Source organism: Grus americana, chromosome 27 (genome assembly GCF_028858705.1).
Source record: "Grus americana isolate bGruAme1 chromosome 27, bGruAme1.mat, whole genome shotgun sequence".
Classification (NCBI taxonomy): Eukaryota; Metazoa; Chordata; class Aves; order Gruiformes; family Gruidae; genus Grus; species Grus americana.
In genome coordinates, this window is record NC_072878.1 from 3,843,016 (window position 1) to 3,868,987 (window position 25,972).

At 51.5% G+C, this 25,972-nt stretch overlaps 2 protein-coding genes and 1 pseudogene across 2 annotated transcripts; 1 reads left to right on the top strand and 2 right to left on the bottom strand.

Annotated features, from left to right (window-relative positions):
* Window positions 1–868: 868 nt before the first annotated feature.
* Window positions 869–6,279, top strand: LOC129196976 (olfactory receptor 14A16-like; annotated as a pseudogene).
* A 7,973-nt stretch (window positions 6,280–14,252) lies between these two features.
* On the bottom strand, window positions 14,253–14,840 carry LOC129196977 (olfactory receptor 14J1-like; the record flags this gene model as incomplete). Its single annotated transcript, XM_054804943.1, has 1 exon — window positions 14,253–14,840. A coding segment is annotated over one exon (588 nt), but the record flags the coding sequence as incomplete, so codon positions are not given.
* A 6,698-nt stretch (window positions 14,841–21,538) lies between these two features.
* On the bottom strand, window positions 21,539–22,528 carry LOC129196978 (olfactory receptor 1013-like). Its single transcript, XM_054804944.1, has one exon. The coding sequence runs from the start codon at window positions 22,526–22,528 to the stop codon at window positions 21,539–21,541; it is 990 nt and encodes a 329-aa protein (XP_054660919.1).
* Window positions 22,529–25,972: the final 3,444 nt, after the last annotated feature.

Below are 25,972 nucleotides of genomic sequence, written 5' to 3' on the forward strand. Positions count from 1 at the left end.
AGCAGAGACATGGGCAGGGAGTGGGAGGAAACTGCAGCCAAGCCCTGGGCTAGGCTGCCTTCAGGCTGCTCTCTTGTGGTCCCTCACTCTAGATGTCTGCTGGGCGTTGTCTGCTGAGCAATGAGCTGACTCTGCCTTTAGGACATCCCACCTTCAGGACATCTGACTGTCTGCTTTGCCTGTGCTGCTGGGCTTGGGAGCTGCCCCAGAAGAACATGGCTGTGCTGTAGGATCCCAGGGAGTCCTGAGCTTTCCCTTGGAGGAAAGAGTTGTTTTGTTCTATTTTTTAGAGAGTAATTTATGTTTCTCGTCATCTTCAAGGCAACAGAATTAAAAGTGCAGGGTATTTCATTAGCAGTCTAATGGACACTGCAGCTCTTGTGACTCTGCACTAAGCTACAAAGACCTCAGCCCTTTTGCCTGAACTGTCTCAAGACTCTTCCCATTTTTGATCAGGAAATGAGTATTTCTACCCCTCAAAGGAAAAATCCCCTGATGTAATAGTCGAAAATGAAAAACACAGAAAACATCCCTATAAGGAGATGCTACGCTTCTCTTGTGCAGCCCGCACTCTTCCAAATCATGAGTGCAGAGATTTAATTTCTCCACTGAAGGTGGATTACATCCGACATCTGTTGTGAACATTGGAGCTGTCACAAACCAGCTCCATGTCCCCACTGCAGCTGAGCACAGCTGACTCCTCAGCTCCTCACAACACACTCAGCCAGCAGAAAACAGACAAAGGAAATGCATTTTGATTATTGGGTATTTCTATGAAAAAGTGAGTAGCTTTGCTCAGAGGAGACTATCCTAACTTTCCCCTGTCCTTTGCTTTTTTTCAACCAGCCCCCATGCCAAGAAATAGCACATGTCCAACAGCAGCTCCATCACTGAGTTCCTCCTCCTGGCATTCGCAGACACACGGGAGCTGCAGCTCTTGCACTTCTGGCTCTTCCTGGGCATCTACCTGGCTGCTCTCCTGGGCAATGGCCTCATCATCACTGCCATAGTCTGTGACCACCACCTCCACACCCCCATGTACTTCTTCCTCCTCAACCTCTCCCTCCTTGACCTGGGCTGCATCTCCACCACTGTCCCCAAAGCCATGGCCAATTCCCTCTGGGACACCAGGGCCATCTCCTACACAGGATGTGTTGCACAAGTCTTTCTCTTTGTCTTCCTGCTTGGAGCTGAGTATTCTCTCCTCACAGTCATGTCCTATGACCGCTACGTTGCCATCTGCCAACCCCTGCACTACGGGACCCTCATGGACAGCAGAGCTTGTGTCCACATGGCAGCAGCTGCCTGGGGCAGTGGGTTTCTCAATGCTGTGCTGCACACGGCCAATACATTTTCTATACCACTCTGCAAGGGCAATAACCTGGACCAGTTCTTCTGTGAAGTTCCCCAGATCCTCAAGCTCTCCTGCGCACACTCCTACCTCAGGGAAGTTGGGCTTCTTATATTAAGTTGTTTTTTAATTTTTGGGTGTTTTGTTTTCATTGTGCAGTCCTATGTGCAGATCTTCAGGGCCGTGCTGAGGATCCCCTCTGAGCAGGGACGGCACAAAGCCTTTTCCATGTGCCTCCCTCACCTGGCCGTGGTCTCCCTGTTTGTCAGCACTGGCCTATTTGCTCACCTGAAGCCCCCCTCCATCTCCTCCCCATCCGTGGACCTGGTGGTGGCAGTTCTGTACTCGGTGGTGCCTCCAGCAGTGAACCCCCTCATCTACAGCATGAGGAACCAGGAAATCAAGGATGCCCTGTGGAAACTATTTGAATACAATCTACTGCAGATTAATAAGGCATCCATTATCCCACTAGGGCTTCCTCTGTATTTCAGGAAGAGCCAGGACTAACTTTGCTTTATATGTGTCTGGTTTTTTGCTTTGTGTTTGTTTTTTAGGGGGTTTTTGGGTGTTTTTTTTTTTGTTTAGTTTTCTTTTTTTGTTTTATACCTGTGATATAATTTTTTCGTGACTCAAATACATCTTTGTACATATCCATCCAGGCTGCCTGTTTAGATAAACTCCATGGAGAAAGCAGTGGGAAGTTAATTCTCTCAGCTCCCATCTGTGCACATCTCCTCTGGAGCTGGGGGAGCAGCCCCAGCATGCAGGAGGGTTCAGGAGCCAAATGCCCAGCTGCCCCATGGAGTAGCAGCCTGGGTTGCCCTTGGGGCTGCCCCTCGCTGCCTCAGCGGGCACTCCCTCTCTGCTGCCTTCACGTCGGGGCTGCTGCTGCCCTGGAGCCATGGCCAAGGCCAGCAGCAGGAGACGGCCTGGACAGGGCTGCTCTCTCCTCCCTTCCACACTGTTCTGCTGTGTCCTGGCATTGCTGTTACCCCCAAGGTCTCGTGTAACTTGTGACAGTCCTGCTGTCTCTACAGTGGCATCCCTGTGCCTGAAGGCGGGAGCAGGCCATGTGGAGCAGCGTGCCAGAGCTGGCCTCTCTGCTAGCACCACCATAACCAGAAGGGCTCCTCAGGGCACGGCCAGAAGGCTGGACACCCCTTCCAAAGCTGCTGTCAGGAATACACCCAAGAAGCTGCTCCCTCCAAAGGACTTTTGCTCTTTGGGGTTCCTGATGGATTCAGGGGGACAAGCTCAGAGTCCCAGGGGGATCTGTTAAGGAGCAAGGGCTGGATGAAGACCTTCCTTCTTGGTTGCACATGTCCACTCAGACAGCAACTGGTCTTTGGCTTATCTACCTGGTGCTGTCCCACCTGCAGTGGGGCTGATGGCAGATGTCATCCTGGAGAAGAATGGAGATCTGCCAGGAGAAGTGAGGGGATCTCCAGGAATAGTGTGTGAGTCTGAGGTGGCAGTGAGTGGCACCTCATAAAATGAGTGACAATCCAAGGAGGAGCGTCCCAGAGGAGAAGGCAAACCTGAGGAGACCATGGGCTGACGAGGGCTCTGCAATGCCAGGAGAGGCTGTGAGGAGCCAGAAGGCAAAGGGACATAAGTCTAGACAGTGGGTCATCACACCATCACGGAAACCCTGTGGGCTGGACCTAGTGCAGCCCTCCCCTGCCCTTTGTGCCACTGGAGACACACCATGGTCCTACCAAGCACTGTCCTTGTGCTTAGAGGGCTCAAGGAGGAGGAGAGCAGGTATTGAGAGGAACCTCATGAAACCCCCCAAGGACAAGTGCCAGGTTCTGCCCCTGCAGGGGACTCACGCTGGCAATGGCACAGGCTGGGGGCTGCCTGGCTGGGGAGCAGCTCTGTGGGAAAGGTCTTGGTGGGCAGGGAGCTGGACAGGAGGCAGCCGTGTGCCCTGGCAGCAAGGGAGGACAGCAGTGCCCTGGGCTGTGTGACCAGCAGCATGGCCAGGAGATGGAAGGTAGGGATTTCCCCTCTCTATGCGGAACTTTCTAGTCCACATCCAGAACACTGTGTCCACTTTTGGGAATCCCAAGAATGGAAAGGTGTTGACCATCTGGAGTGGGTTTAGTGAAGGGCCTTGAGATGGTCAGGGGGCTGGATTAGTGTCTCTGTGAGGAAAGGCTGATGAAGCTGGGCTCCTTCAGCCTGGAGAAGGGATGGCTGAGGGACACCTCACAGCAAGGGGAGGCTCACCTTTTTCACCACGAGGCTAGCCAAGCATTAGAACAAGCATTGGTCACCCTGAGAGACTGTGAAGTCCTTCATCCTTGCAGGTTTTCCAAGACCCAGGTGGACCAAGGCCTGAGAAACCAGGTCTGACCATATACCTGACCCTGCTTTGGTTAGAGGGTTTTCCCATAGACCTCTCAATGTCTACTCTGAAGCTCAATGATTTTATCATCCTCAAATCTCTTGTCCAATATCTTATCAGCAGATGAGAGAACAGATGTTTGTAGGGTACTGCGGAGTAATTACCGGAGGTGGCTTATTGAGACCAAAGCAGTGCTGAGAAGACTTCCAGGGTGAATATGCAAAGAATCCATTCCATAAGCAACATGGCCTGCAACCTTAGATTCTGGCAAGCACCAGGGGAGCTTGGTGTGCTGCCGAGTCTGAGAAAAACAGCACGGAGGGTGGAGGGGAGTGGAGACACCTTGGCCAGGCTCTGTGATAACACCACAAGGACGGGAACTGATAAACTGCATAGTTGTTACCCTGAACCAGCCCTGAACCAGCAGTATTCCACTTTCTGTCCAAATCATGTCCTTTGGTTGAACCTTGTTCATTATAATCTCATTAGAATACTAAAACACGCCTCCACCCCAAAGGCTACCCGCCTCCAAGGTGCGACCACCCCTCCCTGAACATGCGCTCTGAATTTCTTTAAGTCTGTAACTTTAAAAGCAAAGCGAGAAGGTTTTACACCAATCATAACAAAGGTAGGTATGACTAGAGTCACTCAAGCTCCACCTGAAAGTACGAAAATAGTATAAAAATGGCTTAAGAGAAGGGGATGTTAGGGAAGATACCATCACAGACAAGTTGGGAGAGCATCACTGACTTCTGGGATCAGTCGATGGGCTTAATCTCTCTTCCCCCGCATAGGGATGTCTATTGGGTGAGATTCGAACACTCAGCTATACCAAGTGCTTCCCCGGGAAACTTAGAAAGTCTCTATAGAGTTGTTTCATAATTTAATATACTTGCAGTTCATAATTTAATATACTTAATATTCTTGGTACTTGCATGTGCTTTGCAGATGGTGTATTTATCACCGGCAATCCAAAAGAACTTGTACTTCTGTCGCTTCAATAAACTGCACCATTCATTAATCTAGCCGTGAGAGTTCTCATTGGACATGACCAAACTCCTTACGTATGGCCGTGCTAGTTCATTGAACGTGACTAGCCAGAGGGTGCCTTGCACTATTGATGTTTCTGTGATCATGATACTTCAATGTATTGAACGTGACCGGACCTATAGTGTAAAACTGGGTATCACTCAGAATCTAAGCCCAACCGCCCCTCTGATATCTGAGGACAAGCTGGAACTCAAGGGGGTTTATTTTCTGCCAAAACTCTTTAACCCTTTAAATGGAAGAGTTAGGTGTCTCCGTCCAGCCCATGCCAGTGGGATCAGGGAGACACAGGGCTGTCCAAAGCCATGCACAAGCAGCAAGGGCCAGGAGATGGTGCCTCAGCTGTTCCCCCACCAAAACCACCTGCAACCCAAATGGGACATGAGACATGGCCTTTTACTGCAGGGTGCCCAGTGCCCCCCAGCAATGGTGGGCCCAAATTCAAAGAAATAAGGTATAAAAGTGAAGTACAGAAGAAGGGCGGTGGGGTGGGGATATCTTCTGAACACAGGATGTTTGGTGCCAGTATGGACACTGAGCTGCGGACTCAAGCCGCCCCAGGTGGGGACCAGGGAGAAGAGCCCAGTGTCTGCCCCATGCCACCTCCCTGCCAGCTCTGCCCTCCCCCAGGGGTAATATTTCTCCCTTACTCTGGCACCTGGCAGAGCTTTGCCTCCTCCTCCTCCTCCGGGAGATGAGCCACAGAGCACAGGGGTGTGTGTGAGGGGGCAGCACACCTGAGCAGAAAGAGCCCGTTTCAGGGCATTTTGGGGCCTGAACAGTCTGGCCCTGAGGGCTGGGTCTGTTCTCTGCAGCAATGCGGGATCATCACTGTACTCCAGATCTGTGCTTGCTCCTGCAGCAGCTCCCCAAGACGCAGTATTCTCTCTCACTGTCATGTCTTATGACCGCTACGTTGCCATCTGCCAACCCCTGCACTACGGGACCCTCCTGGGCAGCAGAGCTTGTGTCCACATGGCAGCAGCTGCCTGGGGCAGTGGGTTTCTCAATGCTGTGCTGCACACGGCCAATACATTTTCTATACCACTCTGCCATGGCAATGCCCTGGACCAGTTCTTCTGTGAAATCCCCCAGATCCTCAAGCTCTCCTGCTCAGATGCCTACCTCAGGGAAGTTGGAGTCCTTGTGGCTGGTGCCTGTTTATACTTTGGTTGTTTTGTTTTCATTGTGCTGTCCTATGTGCAGATCTTCAGGGCCGTGCTGAGGATCCCCTCTGAGCAGGGACGGCACAAAGCCTTTTCCATGTGCCTCCCTCACCTGGCTGTGGTCTCCCTGTTTTTTCAGCACTGGCATGTTTGCCTACCTGAAACCCCCCTCCATCTCCTCCCCATCCCTGGACCTGGTGGTGGCAGTTCTGTACTCGGTGGTGCCTCCAGCAGTGAACCCCCTCATCTACAGCATGAGGAACCAGGAGCTCAAGGATGCTGTGAGGAAAATGATGACTGGATGTCTTTCAGCAGCCATAGACTGCCTACGTTCCTCTGCAACTGATTCCCTGTGTATGTCGTGACAGGCCAAGTCTGCCTTTCCTTCTTTACATTTTTTTTTCTTTATTCCACTTTTCATGATGTTGTCTTCAAATACTTATAATTATTCCTCCTCTTAAATACCCACAGCAACTTCTTTGTCTAAGATCCACCCTCAGCATAGCAGAAATGAAACACTTTTCTGGCTGTACCATCTTGGGGCTGGCTGCTTTGTCCCTGGGGGATTAGGAGCTCTTGAGGACCCCAAGGGCCAGGGCTCTTGTGCTAGCCTGGGGAGACAGGATGGCACGGAGGGGCTGCAGACCTCTCAGGATATGCTGGAGAGGAGAACAGGGGATACAGGGTGCCACTGACCTCCTTTCCCTTGTGCCCACCCATCTCTGCCCCCCAGCAGCTTCTCTGCCCTTCAGAGGGGCTGGGGCTCTGGGGTGAGTGCCCAGAGCTCTGCAGCAGCCTGCGGCAAGTACTGCTGAGGGGCCAGAGCAGACAGGGCTGGAGAGAGGGCAGGGAGGAATGTTTCTGGGAGAGAGAAACATCAGTGTATAGCTTGTTCTGCATGACCGTGCAGGGTGAGGGCTCGCATCAGGGGGACTGTAGTTCAGAGACAGGGCTCCTGGATGGGAGCTGAGACAGGCATGTGCAGGAGAGAGGAGGCCAGTCTAGGTCCTTGGTAGCATGGACAGACTGGGAAGGTGACCCAGGGCCTTTGTCACCCCCCAGCCTCTCTCACCAGCCATTTCCAGCCCTGGCCGTTCACCCAGGTTATGGGTAAGTCTCGCTGTGCGGCCATCTCCATCCTCCTGCTGGGCTGAGTGCCTGCATTGGGGAAAATGGCCAGCTCTGGCCAGCTTCTTCTGAAGAGTGAGTGGCCCTGAGCAGCAGTGACTGGCCGTGTGTAGACCTGGGACAGAGGGTCAGGGGATGTCAGTGAGAACAAGGTGATGGCTGATGCCTTTGGCAAGTCCTTACAGCCACATCTGAGCCCAGAAATGGAAAGCAGTGGATCTGTGTGGGTGGAGGAGGAGGAGGAGGAGGAGGAGGAGGAGGAGGAGGAGGAGGAGGAGGAGGAGGAGGAGGAGGAGGAGGAGGAGGAGGAGGAGGAGTTGTTTTTTGCTGGGAAGGTGGCAGGAAGAAAGTCCCTTCTTGCGCACATCAAAGATAAGGAAGATGTTTCCATCTTGTGTGCGTGCCTCAGCCTGGCAGATAGGGAATGCCTGCTGCTGGGGGTGGCTGTGCTCAGTCATGCCTCAGGAGCTGACCTTGCTCTCTTCCCCTCCTTCACTCCCCACACTTGGATGGACCACAGGAAACATCCATGATCCTGGAAAATGCATGACCCTCCTGGAGGGAGGTTCCACAACTGCAGGGGAAACGGGAAGGGCTTGAGAGATGCATGGGGGTGCAGGCAGAGAGAGGGGTATGCATAGCAGTGAGTGTGTTAAAGGCAGGAAGAAGACTTGAAGTAGTGGTGGGGCTGCGGGGGTGTCATGCTGATGGGAATCAGGCTGAATTTTGATTTGAAGGCAGCAGCAGCAGCAGCAGGAGGACATGCATTTCAGTGCTGGGATATGGCGATAAGTACAGGAGTCAAGCAAGTCTGGGACTGGGCTATTTTGGGTGCCAGAGGACATTAGCAGGGCATTGGAAGATGCCCGAGGGGTTGTGGGGAACTCACAGGCACTGTCAAGTCCTCAGTTAACCACAGCTTTGTCTTTGCAGGCACAGGCAGTGAGGCCAAAGTGGCACATACAAGTCCTTCATTTGCTGGCTGGGGAGGGAGACAAGGAAGCTTAGCATAGAATTACCAAGGTAATTTATTCTCTTATTCCAGCTGTGCAGGCAGTGGTGCCTCAGCCTAATGGCTGGAGGACCCCAGTACAGAGGAAAGCAGGGTTTGTATCTGTTACAGTACAGTTGTGTAGACCAATGCAATCACTCACATTAAGGGATGGGCTCATCAGTTCCTACATCCTTGTCCCACTCAGGTGGTGCAGACAAACGGTCAGTGGTATGTTAATTCTCTTTGTTCTAAAGCGATGTCCCGCTCAGGTGGGGGGATTATCCTGGATGCTGGTCGGTTGCTGTTCTGGCCGTGGTTATACACCCGGTTTTTTGAAAGGTAAATCTTCCATGGGTTTATCATTGACATGGGATGTTCTCAGCCAGTAAGAGCTGGCTTAGGTTGGGTCTTCAGGTCACATGGACCCTGAGGTAAAAGCTCATAGTCTCAATTAGTGTTCATACTTCTAAGCAAGTTGTACCGCAGTTAGCATCTTGTCTTTCACCGGCATCAGTAAAGCTTGGGAGATCCCAAGGTCAGAGTGAGATGAGGAAGCAGGAGGAGGTAGCTAAAGTCCTCAGGAAAGCTGGAACAGGCACAGGACAGTGTAGGACCATCTGTGGTGCAAACAGCTGACGGCCTTGGTGTGGCTGGGCCCTCCTCCAACACCAGGACAGAAGTCCTTGTGCTCTCCACAGTGGCTGCTGTCTCTTCCACTGAGTCTCATGAGAAGGCACCAGTCCCTTACAGTCCCAGGGCCTTGTTGCCTCCTCACCCACCCCCCATAGAGCCTAGGAGGTGTTCTACCACTGACCTGCACTTGGCATCATGCACCCCCCCATCACACTGCTCCCAGGAGGAGCTGTAAGCATCTCATGAGGGAAAGGATCCCCTCTTCAGGGAGTGGGGGTCAGGGCTTGGCCATCCTGCTTGGTGAAACACATTTAGGGCTTTCACAGCCACCTCCACATTTGACTTTCCACATGTGACCAGTGCCTCTGACTTCCTGTTTTACCATCTCCCAGGGACAACCACAGAATCATAGAATGGTTTGGGTTGGAAGGGACCTCAAAGATCATCTAGTTCCACCCCCCTGCCATGGGCAGGGACACCCTCCACTAGACCAGGTTGCCCAAAACTTCATCCAACCTGGCCTTGAACACTTGCAGGGAGGGGGAATCCACAACTTCTCTGGGCAATGTGTTCCAGTGACTCACCACCCCCATAGAGAAGAACTTTTTCCTAGTATCCAGTCTAAATCTACCCTCCTTCAGCTTACAGCCATTACCTCTTGGCCTATCATTACATGCCTTTGTAAATCTCCCTGTCTGGTCATTCCCTCCATGGTCTCTTGAGTGATGGTCCTCCCTGGGGCCCAGGAACACTCTCAGAAACTTGGAGGTTTGCTGCTGACTTTTACTTCTTTAGACACTTGTTCAATCTTTCAGGACCTGCAGTTCAGGAACTTGGCACCAGGGGGCTAATTAACATGCAAAACGCCCTAATGAGCCAACGCTCTGTGCATAATTTTCCTTTAGGTCTTCAATTCTTATGTGGTTAATTGGAGAGATTTCAGGAGTCTAGTCAAAGTCAAAAGATTTCAATACTAAATAGTAAGGAAGGATTCTTTTTTTTTTCCCCTACAGTTCTTAATTTTTCTGCTCACACATTACGTGATATGAGAAATCCTCAGTTCATATTGATCCTGAGTGTCTCCTAATGGAGTTTGAATGTATATTCTGTAAATTCTCATGAGTTTTTTCATAGGACAGGGACACGGACCAGCAAGATGATGACCCTTTCTCTCCCTCTGTGGAAAGAGAGACTTATACAGCCATTTCCAGAAATATATTTCCTGCCATCACTTTGAATGGGGAAACTGTGTTCTGGTGACACATTTATATCGTCATATGATACATCTGCATTTCATAGCTAAAGGGAGCTTGGAGCAAGGAAGGTAGGAGGAGTTGGATAGATCACCCTATATTTCTTTGCCATCAAGAAATGGCCACACCTGCTATCACTTCCTTCATGGCATCCCTTTCTCTGAGCTGGCCACATCTTTATGGGATGTCCCATGGCATAACACCATGACCCGCCAAGTGCCAGACCTCAGTCGATACACACAGCCCAGAGCCCAGCCAAATAAAGAGGCCCAGAGCACAGATGTGGAAAACAAATGTCACTCCTGTCTTCAAGCAGGGAAAGAAGGAAGACGCAGGGAACTACAGGCCAGTCAGACTCACCTCCCTTCCTGGGAAGATGATGGAGCAGCTAATGCTGGAAACCCTTTCCAGGCACAGGAACGATAAGGAAGTCATCAGGAGTCGTCAAGGCCCAGGGTCTTATGGATGTCCAGTTTGCCTGAGTATTCCCTGATCTGATCCTTTTCCAGCAAGGCACTTCTCCATGCTCCAGACTTTCCCCCTGGTCTCTGGCACCTGGGATTCCCGAAGGCCGATCTTGCTGGCAAATACTGAGGCAGTGACGGCATTCGGTGCCTCAGCCTTTCGCATGTCCTGCGTCACCAGGTCCCCAGTCTCACTGAGCAATGGGCCCACAGTTTCCCTAGTTTCCCTTTTGTTCTCTGTCTACTTACAGAAGCCCTTCTTGGTTTATTTGGCATCCCTTGCCAAATTCCATTCCATTTGGGCTTTAGCTTTCCTACCTTTCTCCCTCCCTGCATGCTCAATGTCTCTGTGTTCCTCCCAGGCTACCCGTCCTCACTTCCACCCTCTGTATTCTTCCTTCTTGTGTTTGAGTTTGGCCAGGAGCTCCTTGTTCATCCACACAGCTCTCCTGGCATTTTTTGCCTGACATCATATTTGATGGGATGTGCTTCTCTTGAGCTTGGAGGAGGTGATCCTGGAATATGAACCAGCTTTCTCGGGCCCCCCTTCCCTCCAGGGCCACATCCCATGGGACTCTTCCAAGCAGATCCTTGAAGAGACCAAAGTCTACTCTCCTTAAACCCAGGGCTCTGAGATTGTTTTTACCTTCCTGTCTGCCCTCAGGAACCTGAACTCCCCATCTCATGGTCACAAGGCTGCCTTTGACCTTCACATCCCCAAGAAGCCCCTCATTGTTGATGAGGATGAGGTCAGGCAGAGCACCTCTCCTCATTGGCTCCTTTGCCATTTGAGTGAGGAATTTCTCATCCAGGCACTCCACAAACCTCCTGGATTGCTTATGCCCTGCTGTGTTGTCCTTTGAGCAAATATCGAGGTGGTTGACATCCCCCATGAGGACCAGAGCCTGCCAATGTGAGGCTGCTCCTATCTGCCTGTTGAGGGCCTCATATACTTCTTCTTCCTGGTCGAGTGGCCGATAGCAGACATCCACTGTAATGCCACCCTTTCCTGGTCTCACTTTAATCCTCACCCTTAAGCTCTCTCTTGGCTCCCTACCCATCCCCAGACAGAGCTCCATGTACTCCAGATGTTCTGCCACATAAAAGGCATCTCCCCCTCCTTGTCATCCCATCCTCTCCTTCCTCAAGAGCCTGTATCCCTCCATTGCGACATCCAATCATGGGAGCCATCCCACCATGTCTCCATGATCCCAAGAAGATCATTGCCCTGCAACTGCACACCGATCTCTAAATCCTCATGTTTATGCCCCATGCTGCATGCATTAGAGTACAGACACTTTAGAGAGGAACCCCAGCATGTTGAGTTCTTGGAGAGGGTGTGAGAGATTTCTCCATCATGGTGCTTTGTAGGCATTTCCTTGCTTACATGCAAGTGCTGAACTTGAGCCCCATTTTGTTGATTTTGTGATCCCTTCCCACCACACCACCCCATGCCCTTGCTCATTGATCCTGTCACTCCCTTAGAGGACTGCTGGTTACTGTCTCCCTCCCCCATCATTCTTAGTTTAAAGCCCTCCTTATGAGGTCAGCCAGCCTGCTGGCAGAGATGGCTTTGCCCTGCTTAGTGAGGTGGATCCCACCTCTGCCAAGACGATGCTGGTCTGCAAACAGGGTCCCACACTCGTTGAACCCAAAACCCTACCCCAGTTCCGCAGTTAATTATTAACTTGTCCTAGTAGTGCCTTTCTCCTCACCAGCGAGATTGAGGAGAACACCACCTGGGCCCCCATGCCCTTCACTGCCACCCCCAGAGCTTTGTAGTCACTTCTGGTACTGTCCAGGTTGCCCCTGGTAGCGACATTTGTGCCCACATGGGTTAAGAGCAGGAGGCAGTAGTCAGAGAGCCAGATGAGCTTTGGACGTCCCACCACAACATCCTGGATCCTTGTCCCCAGCAAGCAGCAAACCTCTCTAGATGGTTGGTTGGCCCAACAGATGAGTGCCTCTGTCCCCCGCATCAGGTAGTCACCCATTATGATGAAAATCCCCCCATGGCACTACATCTGGTTGAGGCTTGGATATCTCCATTGTGGAGGTACCACAGCCTTTCGGAGTGCCTGTTCCTGGTGCCTGATGGACCTTATAGTGCAGCTTCTTTTCTCTTAAGTCTAGTCAGAATTTCCCACATCCCAACTTTTTCCCATGGCTTCTCATCCTTCCACTGTGCCTACATGGGAAGAGTCTGACTCCTTCTCCTCTGCACCATCCCATAAGACAGCTGTAGACAGTGACAGTATTGATATCTGTCAGGTAGAATTTTCCACTTGACAGGGTGAGGAATGTGTTTGGGTTAATGCTTAGACACTGTCTAATTCAGGGTTAAATACACTGCGTTGCTTTGCTAATGACTGGACCCTTGAAGAAGAGGGACAGACTGATAAATGCACGCCTTGCTAAGGACTGTCCTCGAAGAGGACCTGAAAGATTGATAACCTGATAATTTTTCTAATCCTGCAACAAGATAAATATGTTGTAGTTTCTGTGTGCAGGGTGCTAGCTTTGTGGCATTACCACCCTGCAACCATCTCTGTGCAGCCATGAAATAAATAAAATACCTCTGCTCTGTGTGTGTATTGGTGTACTGCACATGGGGTAAACGATCCCACTTTTGGGAAAACACCAGGACATCCCATGTCTCTAAAGAGCCTTTCCGCAAGGTGGGCACATCTGTGCTGGCCTGGACAGCCATTCCTACACCCCCTGCCCATGCTCTCCACAGCCCTTGAGCTGGGGGAGCTGCTCTGCAGAGCAAGTGGGCTGTGGGGCCTGGGGTCACAGGGGGACTCTGCAAGGGACGTGCTGGTCAGGCTGGGAGGCAGACCCAGCTCAGGGACATCACTGCCACTGACTGCCTCCCACAGAGGCTCTTATGTGGCCATGGAGGCTGCTCAGAGGTGACCTGCCTTATTGCCAATGCCATGAGATGTGTTTGGGTGCTGCACCGCATCCAGTCTATGGAAGTCCACTGATGGGAAAACGAACCACTCACCAGGCTCCTTTCCCTGTGCCTGCTGTGTCCCCTGGCCTTGCAGAACCCTCACTTGGTGGTTCACACCCACATTTAGCACTTGATCTCTGGGTCACTTCACCTTAGACAAGCTCGTGCTCAGTGGGCTCCATTCCCTGCTGACCTCCTGGCACGTGCTGTCCCTGCAGATCCCCTGTGCCCTCCTGGCAGCTCCTGATTCCTTCCAGAAAAACACTCATCTGCCATCAGCCCTACCACAGGCTGTTGAGCCCCAGGCAGCTTAGTTGGAGTCCATTCAGCATCTGTGTGGGTGCTGTCCACCCACAAGGAACACCTGAGCCATTCCTCAGTCCCTGGAAGAGCACACTGGGACCCTCATCTCATCCCTCTGCGCCCATGCAGAAACAAGCAAAGCAACAGTTTTCTTTAGAGTCTCTTCCTTGGGCATGTTCTTGAGAGCAAGATTGGAAAAAGACGTAAGCCTTTGGGCAGTGCCCTGAGGAGATTGCCTTTCCTGGTGGAAATGCTGTTACAGAGGCCAGCTCTGTCAGAGATCTGCTGTGCAGGGACTCTGTACACAGGAACGGCCTCTGCAGCTCCAGAGAAGGTCTTTGGGGATAAAATCTCAGTCAGAAATGTCACTGCAGGTTCTTTTTTAATGTTTAAATCCTCAGAGAGAGGATGTGGAAATGTATTTAGAATTCCTCTGGGTCAAATCAGAGAGGTAGATAATGAATTAGAATTGGTATGAATAATGAAAATTCTTTGTGAACAACATTATGAGAAGTTAAAAAAAGAAAATTAAAAAAAAAAATCAACAATAACATGAAGAACTAGAAAACATATGAAAGACAGGCTGGGCTTGCCATGAGTTCTGTTAGAAGTGATAGGTAGGAGGACATGGGCAGTATATTGCTTCTGAAAAACATCTAGTCATCAGTTTCCGAACTGCACCCTTGAGCTCCTGGTTCCTCATGCTGTAGATGAGGAGGTTCACTGATGGAGGCACCACCGAGTACAGAACTGCCACCACCAGGTCCAGGGATGGGGAGGAGATGGAGGGGGGCTTCAGGTGAGCAAATAGGCCAGTGCTGACAAACAGGGAGACCACGGCCAGGTGAGGGAGGCACATGGAAAAGGCTTTGTGCCGTCCCTGCTCAGAGGGGATCCTCAGCACGGCCCTGAAGATCTGCACATAGGACAGCACAATGAAAACAAAACACCCAAAGTATAAACAGGCACTAACCACAATAAGCCTAGCCTCCTTGAGATAGTCTGAGTCTGAGCAGGAGAGCTTGAGGATCTGGGGAACTTCACAGAAGAACTGGTCCACACCATTGCCCTGGCAGAGTGGTATAGAAAATGTATTGGCCGTGTGCAGCACAGCATTGAGAAACCCACTGCCCCAGGCAGCTGCTGCCATGTGGACACAAGCTCTGCTGCCCAGGAGGGTCCCGTAGTGCAGGGGCTGGCAGATGGCAACGTAGCGGTCATAGGCCATGACAGTGAGGAGGTAAAAATCTGCTGAGATCAGAAAGAAAAAGAAAAAGACCTGAGCAGCACATCCTGTGTAGGAGATGGCCCTGGTGTCCCAGAGGGAATTGACCATGGCTTTGGGCACAGTGGTGGAGATGGAGCCCAGGTCGAGGAGGGAGAGGTTGAGGAGGAAGAAGTACATGGGGGTGTGGAGGTGGTGGTCGCAGGCTATGGCAGTGATGATGAGGCCATTGGCCAGGAGAGCAGCGAGGTAGATGCCCAGGAAGAGCCAGAAGTGCAAGAGCTGCAGCTCCCATGTGTCTGTGAATGCCAGGAGGAGGAAATGGGTGATGGAACTGATGTTCCTGGTCATTTGCTGGTTCTTGGCAAGGGCTCTGGTTGAAAAAATGAAAGGACAGGGAACAATTGGGACAGATTTCTCTGAGCAAAGCCACTCCATTTTTCATAGAAATAATCCCTATTTGAAATGCGTTTCCTTGTCTGGTTTGTGCTGGCTGAGTGTGTTGTGAGGAGCTGAGGAGTCAGCTGTGCTCAGCTGCAGTGGGTACATGGAGCTGGTTTGTGACAGCTCCAATGTTCACAACCGATGTCAGATGTTATCCACCTTTAATGGAAAAGCACTCCTGATTCAGAAGAGCGCGGGATGCAGAAAAGAGGCTGAGCATGTCCTTAGAAGAATTTTGTCTGTGGTTTTTATTTTTCACCATCATTTCTGGGGAGTGTTCTTTGCAGGAATAGAAATACTCATTTTATGATGGAAAATAGGAAGAAACTTGCAATAGGACAGACAAAAGGGCTCAGCTCTTTCCAGCTTAGTGCAGAGTCAAGAAAGCTGCAGTGTCTGTTAGACTGTTACCCAGCTGCCCTGCACTGTTGCTTGTGCTGGCTTGATGATGACGACAAACAGAAATTACTCTCTAAAAGACACTACAAAACAAGACTGTGATGAGAGCAGAGGAGTCCTGTTTTAAAGGAGTCCAGATCTGCAAACTGTTCTGTTTCCCAGCCCAGAAGTGGAGTTGTGATGGAGAGAGAAGGACACAGCCCCTCTCAGAGAGAAGCAAAGGCCTCTGAGAGGAAAGAACTGACCTCCAAGGGAAAGCTCAGCACTCCCTGGGATCCTACAGCACAGCCATGTTCTTCTGGGGCAGCTCCCAAGCCCAGCAGCACAGGCAAAGCAGACAGTCCGATGTCCTGAAGATGGGATGTCCTAAAGGCAGAATCAGCTCATTGCTCAGCAGACAACGCCCAGCAGACATCTAGAGTGAGGGACCACAAGAGAGCAGCCTGAAGGCAGCCTAGCCCAGGGCTTGGCTGCAGTTTCCTCCCACTCCCTGCCCATGTCTCTGCTGCCTGGAGCTGTCCCTGCCAGGAGCTGGTGCTCTGCCCACACCTCTCCTCCCTGTCCCTGCTCACAGAGCCCATCCCACCCTCTGCGTGCTCAGCTCTGCCCTGCAGACACCTCCTGGCACCAGGGCACTGCCCAAGGGGATCTCAATGGTCCTTGAAAAGTGCCCCTGCAAATGTCCCAGGGGTGATCTGGAGCTGTGAACAGCCCTGACTCAGGCAGCACCCTCTCAAGAGCAGAAGGACCCTGCCCTGCCCTTCCAGGGGGTCGCTCCTTCCACCCACAGCTTCTCCCTGCAGTGCCCTGGGCAGCTCCCCGGGCAGGCTGAGGGCTGACCCTGGCAGGTGGCAGGGTCCCTGCCCCGGCACACAGCCCCTGGGCTGCAGGGACCCTGCTCTGAAGGGCACAACTGGGCACCCCTGCCTGCACACCTGCATTCCCAGCCACTCAAACTTGCCTCTGCACAGGGAGTCCACCTGGCACATCCCAGCAGCTGTGGGCTCTGCCAGCTTGAGGAGATGCCTCAAGGAACCGCAGCGGCATTGCCCTGCACCCAGAGACTTCCCGTGTCAAGGGCTCTCAAGATTTCTCCTTCCCTGAGCTCTCAGCAAGCCTCCCATTTCCAACTGCCTTTAAGCTCTCTCTGCCTCGCTGTTCTCCCCTCGGTGCCTGCAGGCAGAGCCCTCAGCCCTGCTGGGCTCTGCAGAGGAGCTGCTCCTGGCCAGAGATGTCTCTCTGCAGCACAGCCCACTTGCCATGAGCTCCCTTTGTCCCAGGAGCCTGGAGCAGCTCAGCAGCAGAGGCCCAGCCCAAGGCGGCATGTTAATGACCCCTCTGGTGGGTTTGGGGATGAGTCCATGAAGCTCCGACCCTGAGAGGAAGCTGATGAAACCTCTCCAGAAGTCACAGTCCGATGCAAACTCCACAGTTTCTTGGAGCATTAATGGGTCCCCCTGAGGGCCATCCCTGACAAAGCAACTCTGGGGCTGGTTAGAGCAGGCAAGTGGAGGCAGTGATGACAGGTAGGCAAAGGCAATGGCAAGGTGGCTCTGATGCTGAGTAAACCTCGATGTGTTTGATTAAGCCAAAGGGCCAAGCCCTGGTCCCCAGCCCCTGGGAAGGGAGGTCCTGTCCTGCACACACAGCTCAGGGCTCTTCCTCATGTCCAGTCTCAACTTCCAAAGCTTCACTTTGTGCCATTATTTCTTTCTTGTGTTGTTTCCCAGTGTTAGGAAAAACTCCACCATCTCTAATCCACACTAATCTCAAGATAATCTGAGTGGCCATGCTTGTCCTAATGCAGACCTGTATGTATGTGGCCTTGTTCATGGTGAGCGTGCACCACCGACTTGTATGCTGTCCCGCGTAGTGCCCGGGCCCTTCTCCTCAGGGTCACTGCACAACCAGTCAGTTGCAAGCCTGCCCTGATGAACAAGGTTATTTTTGCATCTAACGAAGGACTGGCCACTTCTCCTTGTAGACTTCAAGGGGGTTTGTGCTGGCCAGAATCCCAAAGTTTCTCAGGGTTCCCTCAACTGAATCTCCATTTGGTCATCTGGTAATTAATGCCTATTGCAGATAGCTGACCGTGATGGTCAAATCTTTCCCAAGATAAGAGCATGAGGAGTTTCAGGGCTCTATAGACCCAGGAAGGAATTATCATGAACACAATCTCCAAAACAGCACACAAGATTACAAACCCAGCATTTACTCGTCTCTGATTTTATTTGTAATAAATCAAATTAATTTTCCCAAGTTGAGTCTGCTTTGACTGTGAAGATAATTGTTTAATGATCTCTCCCTGTTCGTATCTCAACCCATGAGCCTTTTGTTATATTTTCTCTCCCCTGTCCAGGCGAGGAGGGGGAGTGACAGAGTGGCTTTGGTGGGCACCTGGCATCCAGCCAGGGTCAACCCTCCACAGTGGAGAAAGGGTAAATGAGGGTTGGGTGTTTGTATGGTAGGCTATGTTACGGGAAAATATATACGTATATAGACACTCAAACAGTAAGGATGTCTCCAGAAGCTAGTCTTAGGTCCTCCAGCTGTCTGGGCGTTGGCTCCAGGATCTCCTCATCCCCCCCAGCTCCCCCATGCACAGACAAACAGACACATGTGCAAATGGCTCCCTCCAGCACAGAACCACAGAACCATTGAGGCTGGAAGGCAGCCACCTTCCACCTTCTCTCTGCTTCCTCTTCACGCTTGGTTTCTGGCAGGAGCTCTGTTCTCATCCATGCCAGCCTCCTGCCACCCTTTCTTGAATTCCTGCATGTCCGGGTGGACCGTTCTGGAGATTGAAGAGGAGATTGTTAACCATCAGACAGCTCCCTGCACCCTTTTTCTCTTCAGGGCCATATCCCAGGGGATTCTTCCAAGCGGGGCACCCAGCAGGTCAAAGCCTGCTCTCCCGCTGTCCTGATGTCCTGCTCCTTGCTTTTTGGTCTCCTCTCAGAATCCTCCACTTCAGTCCTGCCTGCCTATGTTTCTGTGTTTCCTCCCTCAAAGGCTAGATCACACACACAAGCTCCAGGATTTAAAAAGAAACTAAAGGGTCAGAAGTGCAAGCCAGGCCAACAATATCTATTTTTCAATGTTCAAACCACACTGAACATGTCAAGCAGCAGTCATACACTGGGATCTAAGACATCCTAGATTGGTCGAGGGTATATCATATAAAGGATGTTTAGGGATTTGTATTGGGTTTACGTGGAAGGTATAGGTAGTGGGGAGGGTGGTGTGCAGGGGCGGCTTCTGTGAGAAGATGCCAGAAGCTGCCCCATCATGTGAGACAGAGCCAGTTCCAGCCGTCTCTAAGATGGACCCACCACAGTGATGGTGATAGCACCTCTGCAGTAACATAGTTAAGATGGGGAAACAACTGCTGCACAACAGCAGCTGGAAGAGAGGGGTGAGACTATATGAGAGAAAAACCTCTGCAGACACCAAGGTCAGTGAAGAAGGAGGGGGAGGAGGTGCTCGAGGTGCCGGAGCAGTGATTCCCTTGCAGCCCATGGTGAAGACCACGATGATGCAGGTTGTCCCGCTGCCACCCATGGAGGACCACAGTGGAGCAGATATCTGCCCTGCAGCCCATGGAGCACCCCACACTGTGGGAAGGACCCATGTTGGAGAAGTTCATGAAGGACTATCTCCTGTGGGAAGAGGAGTGTGAGGAGGAAGGAGTGACAGAGACAACATTTGATGAACTGACCGTGACCTCCATTTCCCTAACCCCTGTGCTGCTGCGGAGGAAAAGGCAGAGAAAATTGGGAGTGAATTTGAGCCTGGGAATAAGGGAGGTTTCCAGAGAAGGTGATTAAAGATTTGATTTTATTTCTCATTACTCCATTCTGATTTGATTGGCAATAAGTTAAATTAATCTCCCTGAGTTAAGTCTGTTTTGCCCATGACGGTAATTGGTGAGTGATCTCCCTGTCCTCATCCTGACCCACAAGCTTTTTGGTGTGTTTTCTCCCTCTGCCCTGTTGAGGAGGGGGAGTGGTAGAGCAGCTTGGTGGGCACCTGGTGGCTAGCCACGGTCCAAACACCACAGATGGATAGAGGCTTTCAGGAGACACGGGCTGGGAGGATCCAGAGTGAAGTTTCTTCAAAGTAAAGAGGCTACTTGGATGTATGGAGCTCCTCAATGGGGAAGGGGACACGTTGGGTCAGCCCTTGTGCATGAGGGTTGAAGGAGAGGCCAGTAAGGGTGGCATCATAAATGGATAGGATGGGATGGGATGGGATGGGATAGGATAGGATAGGATAGGATAGGATAGGATGGGATAGGATGGGATAGGATAGGATAGGATAGGATAGGATAGGATAGGATGGGATAGGATGGGATAGGATAGGATAGGATAGTTCAGTTTGGAAGCACCTACAATGATCATCTAGTCCAACTGCCTGACCACTTCAGGGCTGACCAAAAATGAAAGCCTATTAGGAAGGGTATCGTCCAAATGCCTCTTCAACACTGACAGGCTTGGGGCATTGACCACCTTTCAAGGAAGCCTGTTCCAGTGTTTGACCACCCTCTCTCTAAAGAAATGCTTCCTAATGTCTAGTCTAAACCTCCTCTGATGCAGCTTCGAACCATTCCAGGCATCCTGGCACCGGATCACAGGGATCGGCACCTCCCTCTCCATGTCCCCTCCTCAGGAAGCTGTAGAGAGCAATCAGGTCACCCCTCAGCCTTCTTTTCTCCAAACTAGACAATCCCAGAGACCTTAGCTGCTCCTCAGAGGACATGGCATCCAGCCCTGTCACCAGCTGTGTTGTCCTACTTTGGAAACATCCAAGAACCTTCACATCCTTCTTAAATTATAGCACCCAGAATTACACATAGGAAAGAGGAAGAAGGAAGAAGGAAAAACCCACCCAAAAACCCCAACCCCAAAATAATAAGTGATGCCAAAGCAATCACTCCCCAGCTTCCACAAGTACACTGGTGCCCAGCCAGTCCCCAAGCAATGGCTATCCACTGAAAAAAGCCCTCCCCTCCATTTTTGTTGCTGAGCATGATGCTATATGACATGGAAGATCTGGTAAGTTTGGATCAGTTGTCCTTGCTGTGTCCCCTCCCAATTTCTTGTGCACTCTCAGCCTGCTCACTCTAAGGGCAATGTGAGAAACAGAGACGGTCTCGATGCTGTGCAGACAATGCTCAGCAATAGCTACACATCTGGTGTGTTATCAACACGGTTTTGGTCCCCAGTCCAAAGCACAGCACCTTACAGACTGCCATGAAGAGAATGAGCCCCCCCCCAGCCCAGTACAATGGGTCACAGCTTTCTAGTGGGGAAGGAGGGCTGAGGTGGGAAGCCTGATCCTCCAAGGATGAAGAGACTGGGGCAAGGGAACGGCTGTCACGGTCTCTGTCCAAGATGTAGGGTGAAGACAGAAGAGAAGCTTGAGCTGGAGCCAGAAGGGAAAAGCTGGAGCAGGGACTTGCTCACTTCTGCCAGGAACAGGGGAGGGAAAGGTGTGTGTGTGTGGGGAGATCCAGGCGATGACCTTGTTTCAGCCCTCAGACAGAGGAACTGCTCCCCTCGCTCCAGCCTCTCCACCTCCCCTTGCAGCAGGATAAGCAAAGGCTTCTTATTCAATCCTGATACTTCAATAGTTCCCCACATAAGACCACCAAGGTGTTTATTTTCAAGGAAAAAGCAAACCCATGACATTTTCAACATTTTTTTTAAACAATGATATTTCTCTCCAAGGACCTTTTGCTTTCTTCCCTTTGCCACTTCACAAGAGGTCTCAGTGGCATGTGCTTTGGAAGAGCCAGCTGGTATCCAGAACTTCCAAAGGAGCTAGAAGCATCTTTTGCCTGCGTCACCAAGGGAGCATGAGCTCTGGGTGCAGGCCAGGGCTTTCCTGAGCACTTTCCTGATGGCCTCCTTGACCTCCCTGTTCCGCAGGCTGTAGATGAGGGGATTGACCAGGGGCGTCAGGATGGTGTAGAAAAAGGAGAACACTTTGTTGAGCTGCCTCAGCGGGCCTGTTCTAGGTAGCATGTAGACAACAAAGAGGGTGCCATAGTAAACAGTGACAATGGAGAGGTGAGAGGAGCAGGTAGAGAAGGCCTTCTGTCTGCCCGTGCTGGATGGGATCCTCAGGATGGCAGCTATGATGCACACGTAGGAGGCCAGCGTGAACAGGAATGGAAACATTAGGTCCAGAAAGGCAAAGACAAACCCAATGAGCGTGAACACCTTGGCGTTACTGCAGGCAAGCTCCAGCAATGGGGTAAACTCACAGAAGAAGTGGTCAATCGCCTTGGGGCCACAGAACTGCAACTGGGATAAGAACACTGTGACTACCACCAGCAGCAGTGAACCCCCTAGCCAAGATGCAGCTGCCAGGTGTAAAGAGACCTTCCAGGTCATGAGGCTGGCATAGAGCAGAGGCTGGCATATGGCCAAGTACCGATCGTAGGACATGGCCGCCAGAAGGTAACACTCAGTAGTTGCAAGGGAAGCAAAGAAGTAGAACTGAGCCATGCAGCCGTGAGCAGAGATGCTGCTGTCCCCAGACAAGAAGCTGGCCAGCAACCGTGGCAGGATGGTGGAGCTGTAGCAGGTCTCCAAGGAGGACAGATTGCCCAGGAAGAAGTACATGGGGGTGTGCAGATGCCGGTCTGCCACCACCAGCACAACAATGAGGATGTTCCCAATCATGGTGACTGAGTAGATCATAAGCAAGAGGAGAAAGAGCAGGTACTGGAGCGTGGGGACATCACGTATTCCCAGCAGCACAAAATCCATGGATGCTGTCCCATTGTCCCTTTCCCCTTCGGCCATGCAATGTTGTTTGTCTTTTATTTTCTCAGTTGTCACAAAGAGAGGCTACGAGAAAGAAACACATTTCAGCGTTTACCTTCCACATTTTTTTGTGTAGGACATTTTTCTGTTCACGCTAGCTTTATGTATGTCATGCCTAGTGAAAGCATAAAATAAATGTTCTTCCTGAAGGGTAAAGAACACTCATCCCACAGAGCCACTGCAGACTCTGGAGGTGAGCTGCTCAGTGGAAGTTCTTCTTTCTCACTACAGAATAAATCCATGAAGTGCATTTGCTCACACAGAAACAAACAACGGTCATATGCCGCTGGGTATGCCCTGGAAAACACGTTATAGTTGTTGAGGATCGACATCCTTCTGCTCTCAGGAAAGAGAAAGTGTGCCAGAGAAAAGGAACCCCTCTCTCCAAAAAAGCCCACTGTGTGAAACGTCACGCCAGACACCACCCTTCCTCCAAAGCAAGGGATGGGCACATCGCAGGGTGAGTGGCCACAGCTCTCTGAAGCACCCACATGAGAAGGAAAGGATTCCCGCCCCACTCCTTCCCATCTACCCAACAGGCCAATTTCTTCCAACTGAGAAAGGGCACATCAGGCGTTACTGGCTCAGATGACCAATGGACTGTGCTGTGGGACTGCCAGAGAGATGCTAAAAACCACACTGTAGGTCAAAATGCAGCATAAAAAGTTAAAAGGAAGTGATCAATAAAAAAAAAAAAGATAGGGAAGGGGTAACTGGGAGTCAACCAAGCCGCATGGGAGAGGTTGTGCAGAGGAGAATAATGGGAAGGTTTAAGGAGACCAATCCAGACATTTTTCAGTGGTGCCCTGAAGAAAGGACACACTGAAATACAGGAAATTCCATTGAAAGATAGGGTGGTCAAACACTGGAACAGTTGCCCAAAAAGGTTACGAAGGGTCCACCCTTGTGAATATTAAAATCTAGACGGGACATGGTCCTGAGCCACTTGCTCTAGCTGACCCTGCTTTTAGGAAGGGGGGAGGTGGACTGGATGATGTCCTGAAGTGGCTTCCAAGCCCAGCTGCTCTGTGATTCTGTGATTGAAAGCTGCTGGGCAGAAGTATTTGCTTCACATTTGTCCTTCATCAGCAGTGGTTCCTGAGGTCTTGGGGGCTGCCTCCCTGCAAATCCCAGCCCAGCAGCAGGACCTCAGCATGGCCAGCTGTGCCTGTGGGGCTCCCTGAGAAAGTAGGACACTGAGCAGGTCATCCCCAGGGTGCCACGGGGTGAGGTGGGAGAGGATCAGGGTCAGGGCCATGGCCAATGCCAGGGACATGCCTCAGCACATGACTGGAGAAAGCTCACGCCCGAGAAACACACCTCTCTGCACAAGCCGTTCCCTCTAAGTGTCTCACGCCCACCTCTGAGGCTGGAATGCGTTTCTTCCAGCAGTGGTAATCACAGGAAATGTCCTGAGAGTTTGCCCAAAGCTACTCAGAATAACTGACACTCCAGCCCTCTCCACCGCATGGGACTGAGGAAGCTGAGACTTGCAGAACAAAACCTACATGATTCTAATGCCGAGGGAGTGAGAAAACAAGCAAAACCCAGCAACAACTAAAAAGTAAAACAAACCCAGAGACAACCGAAATAGCCCCGTGAATGATGAAGTAAAGGGCACAGGCAGTCTGGCCCCATGCAGCTTGCCCAAATGCTCCCCCCAGCCAGCTCAGGTGGGAGAGTGTCCAGGGGCTGTCCCCGGGGTCTCACTGTGCCAGGGGCTCGGGGCTGTCTGGGAGAAGTGGGGAGCTGGGGTGGGAAGACGTGCAGGAAACGGCAAGGCTGAGACTCGGGTCTCTACACTCTCATATCTTCTGTTCAAAGACGCAGCAGATTGACTAATAAGGCCCAGCCTTCACTCCCCCTCAGCACATCCACACAAACCTGCAGTCCTTGTCATGAAGGGGTGGCATCTGCTCTGATGGATCATGGCAATGAAGCCCAGGGTCAAGGTCTTAGCTTCTGCCTTTTCCCTACCATTTCTTCACTTCTTGGACCTCACTGCAAGCCCCGAACCAGGGCTCATTCCTGACTCTGCCCTTGCCCTCTCCTCCCAGCAGCTCTGATGGTGAGTCTCCAGCAGCACCTGAAGGCTCCCAGCTCTCTGAAGCATCCCAGGGTTTATAGCAGAAAGGAGACTCTGAAGGTTCCTGCTGCCACGTGTCCCTCCTGAGGATCTGCAGGGAGTAAAAACAATGTAATTGACCCCCTGGTGGGATGGAAGCTCTGAGCTGGTGGAAACTGTCAACAGCTCCAGGCAGTGCTGACACCCCAACAGCATGACATAAACTGAGGCAGGGCAACTGAACCAGGGGCATCTCTGAATTTGGTGAACAGGAAAGTCCCCAGAAACGGCATTCGCCTCACTTCCCTTCAGATGACTGCATCTTCATCAGCTCACACAGAATTAGAAAGCCTCAGACCTTCTGAGGCAGAGGGGCCGGGCTTGTGTGGAGCTGAAGGCAGCAGAGCATTTGGCATGTCCCTCAGATAGGATTCCTCTCTCCAGCACGAGAGGTGCACAGGGGCCTCCCTTGCTCCTTTGCTAGCCAAGGGGAGCAAGCAGGCATGACTCCTTCCAGTCCTGTTGGACATGCAGTGTGGGAGAACCATCTCCTCTGCCTCTGCCTGGGCTGGAAAGGCAGGAGAGGGAGGCCCAGTGGACACAGACATTTGTGCTGTTGCTCCTACGGACAAGAGATCCCAGCGTATCCTGGGAGCCTCACACTGAAATGTAAGTGCTGGGGATCCAAGTCTAAGCTGCACAGATGCACTCCTCATCCTGTTGGTGATGGTCAAGGAAGAGGGGGAACGGTCTTGCCAGCACAGTTTATCTTCTTTCTTTGGACACTGAATGCTTTCGGTATGTTTCTCTGCTCCATGAAGAGACTGCAGATACCCAAAGGCATCAGCAGTGGCCCCAGGAACCCATGCCCAGGCTATCCCACCCCACTCCTGTCTGGCGACTCCCCTCTGTATGGTGTTTTGGTGTTTACCCTCCAGCTGGACCCCTCCCTTCCCATCTAATTCAGTTGCCGAGGAAGCCCTCGGTGGGCCGCGTCAGCTCACTGCTTTGGCAACGTGGCTGCACCGGTTGCACTCATTGTGCATGGTGGCAATGGGGACAAGCTTCTTTCCTGCTCTCGCCTCCCACCTGGCTGTCTCCTCTGCAGGAAAGTCCACCTGATGAGCTACAGGCCTCAGAAACTGGCATCTGCTCCCACTCAGCAAACCAGGTTCTTTGCCAGGAACACTCTGACCGCATGATGCATGGAAACAAGTTTTGTTTAATCACACCTGTAATTTTGATTTGAGGTACTCATTTAAGGTGACACTTGTTCCTTCAGTGTCAGAATACTTTTTTTTTTTTGCTATACTTGACATGTTATAGCAAATAATATATATATATACACACACACATAC

Bases quoted from the DNA above. Each gene is read 5' to 3' on its own strand.
- LOC129196978 (XM_054804944.1), bottom strand. From the start codon at position 22,528: ATGGCCGAAGGGGAAAGGGACAATGGGACAGCATCCATGGATTTTGTG.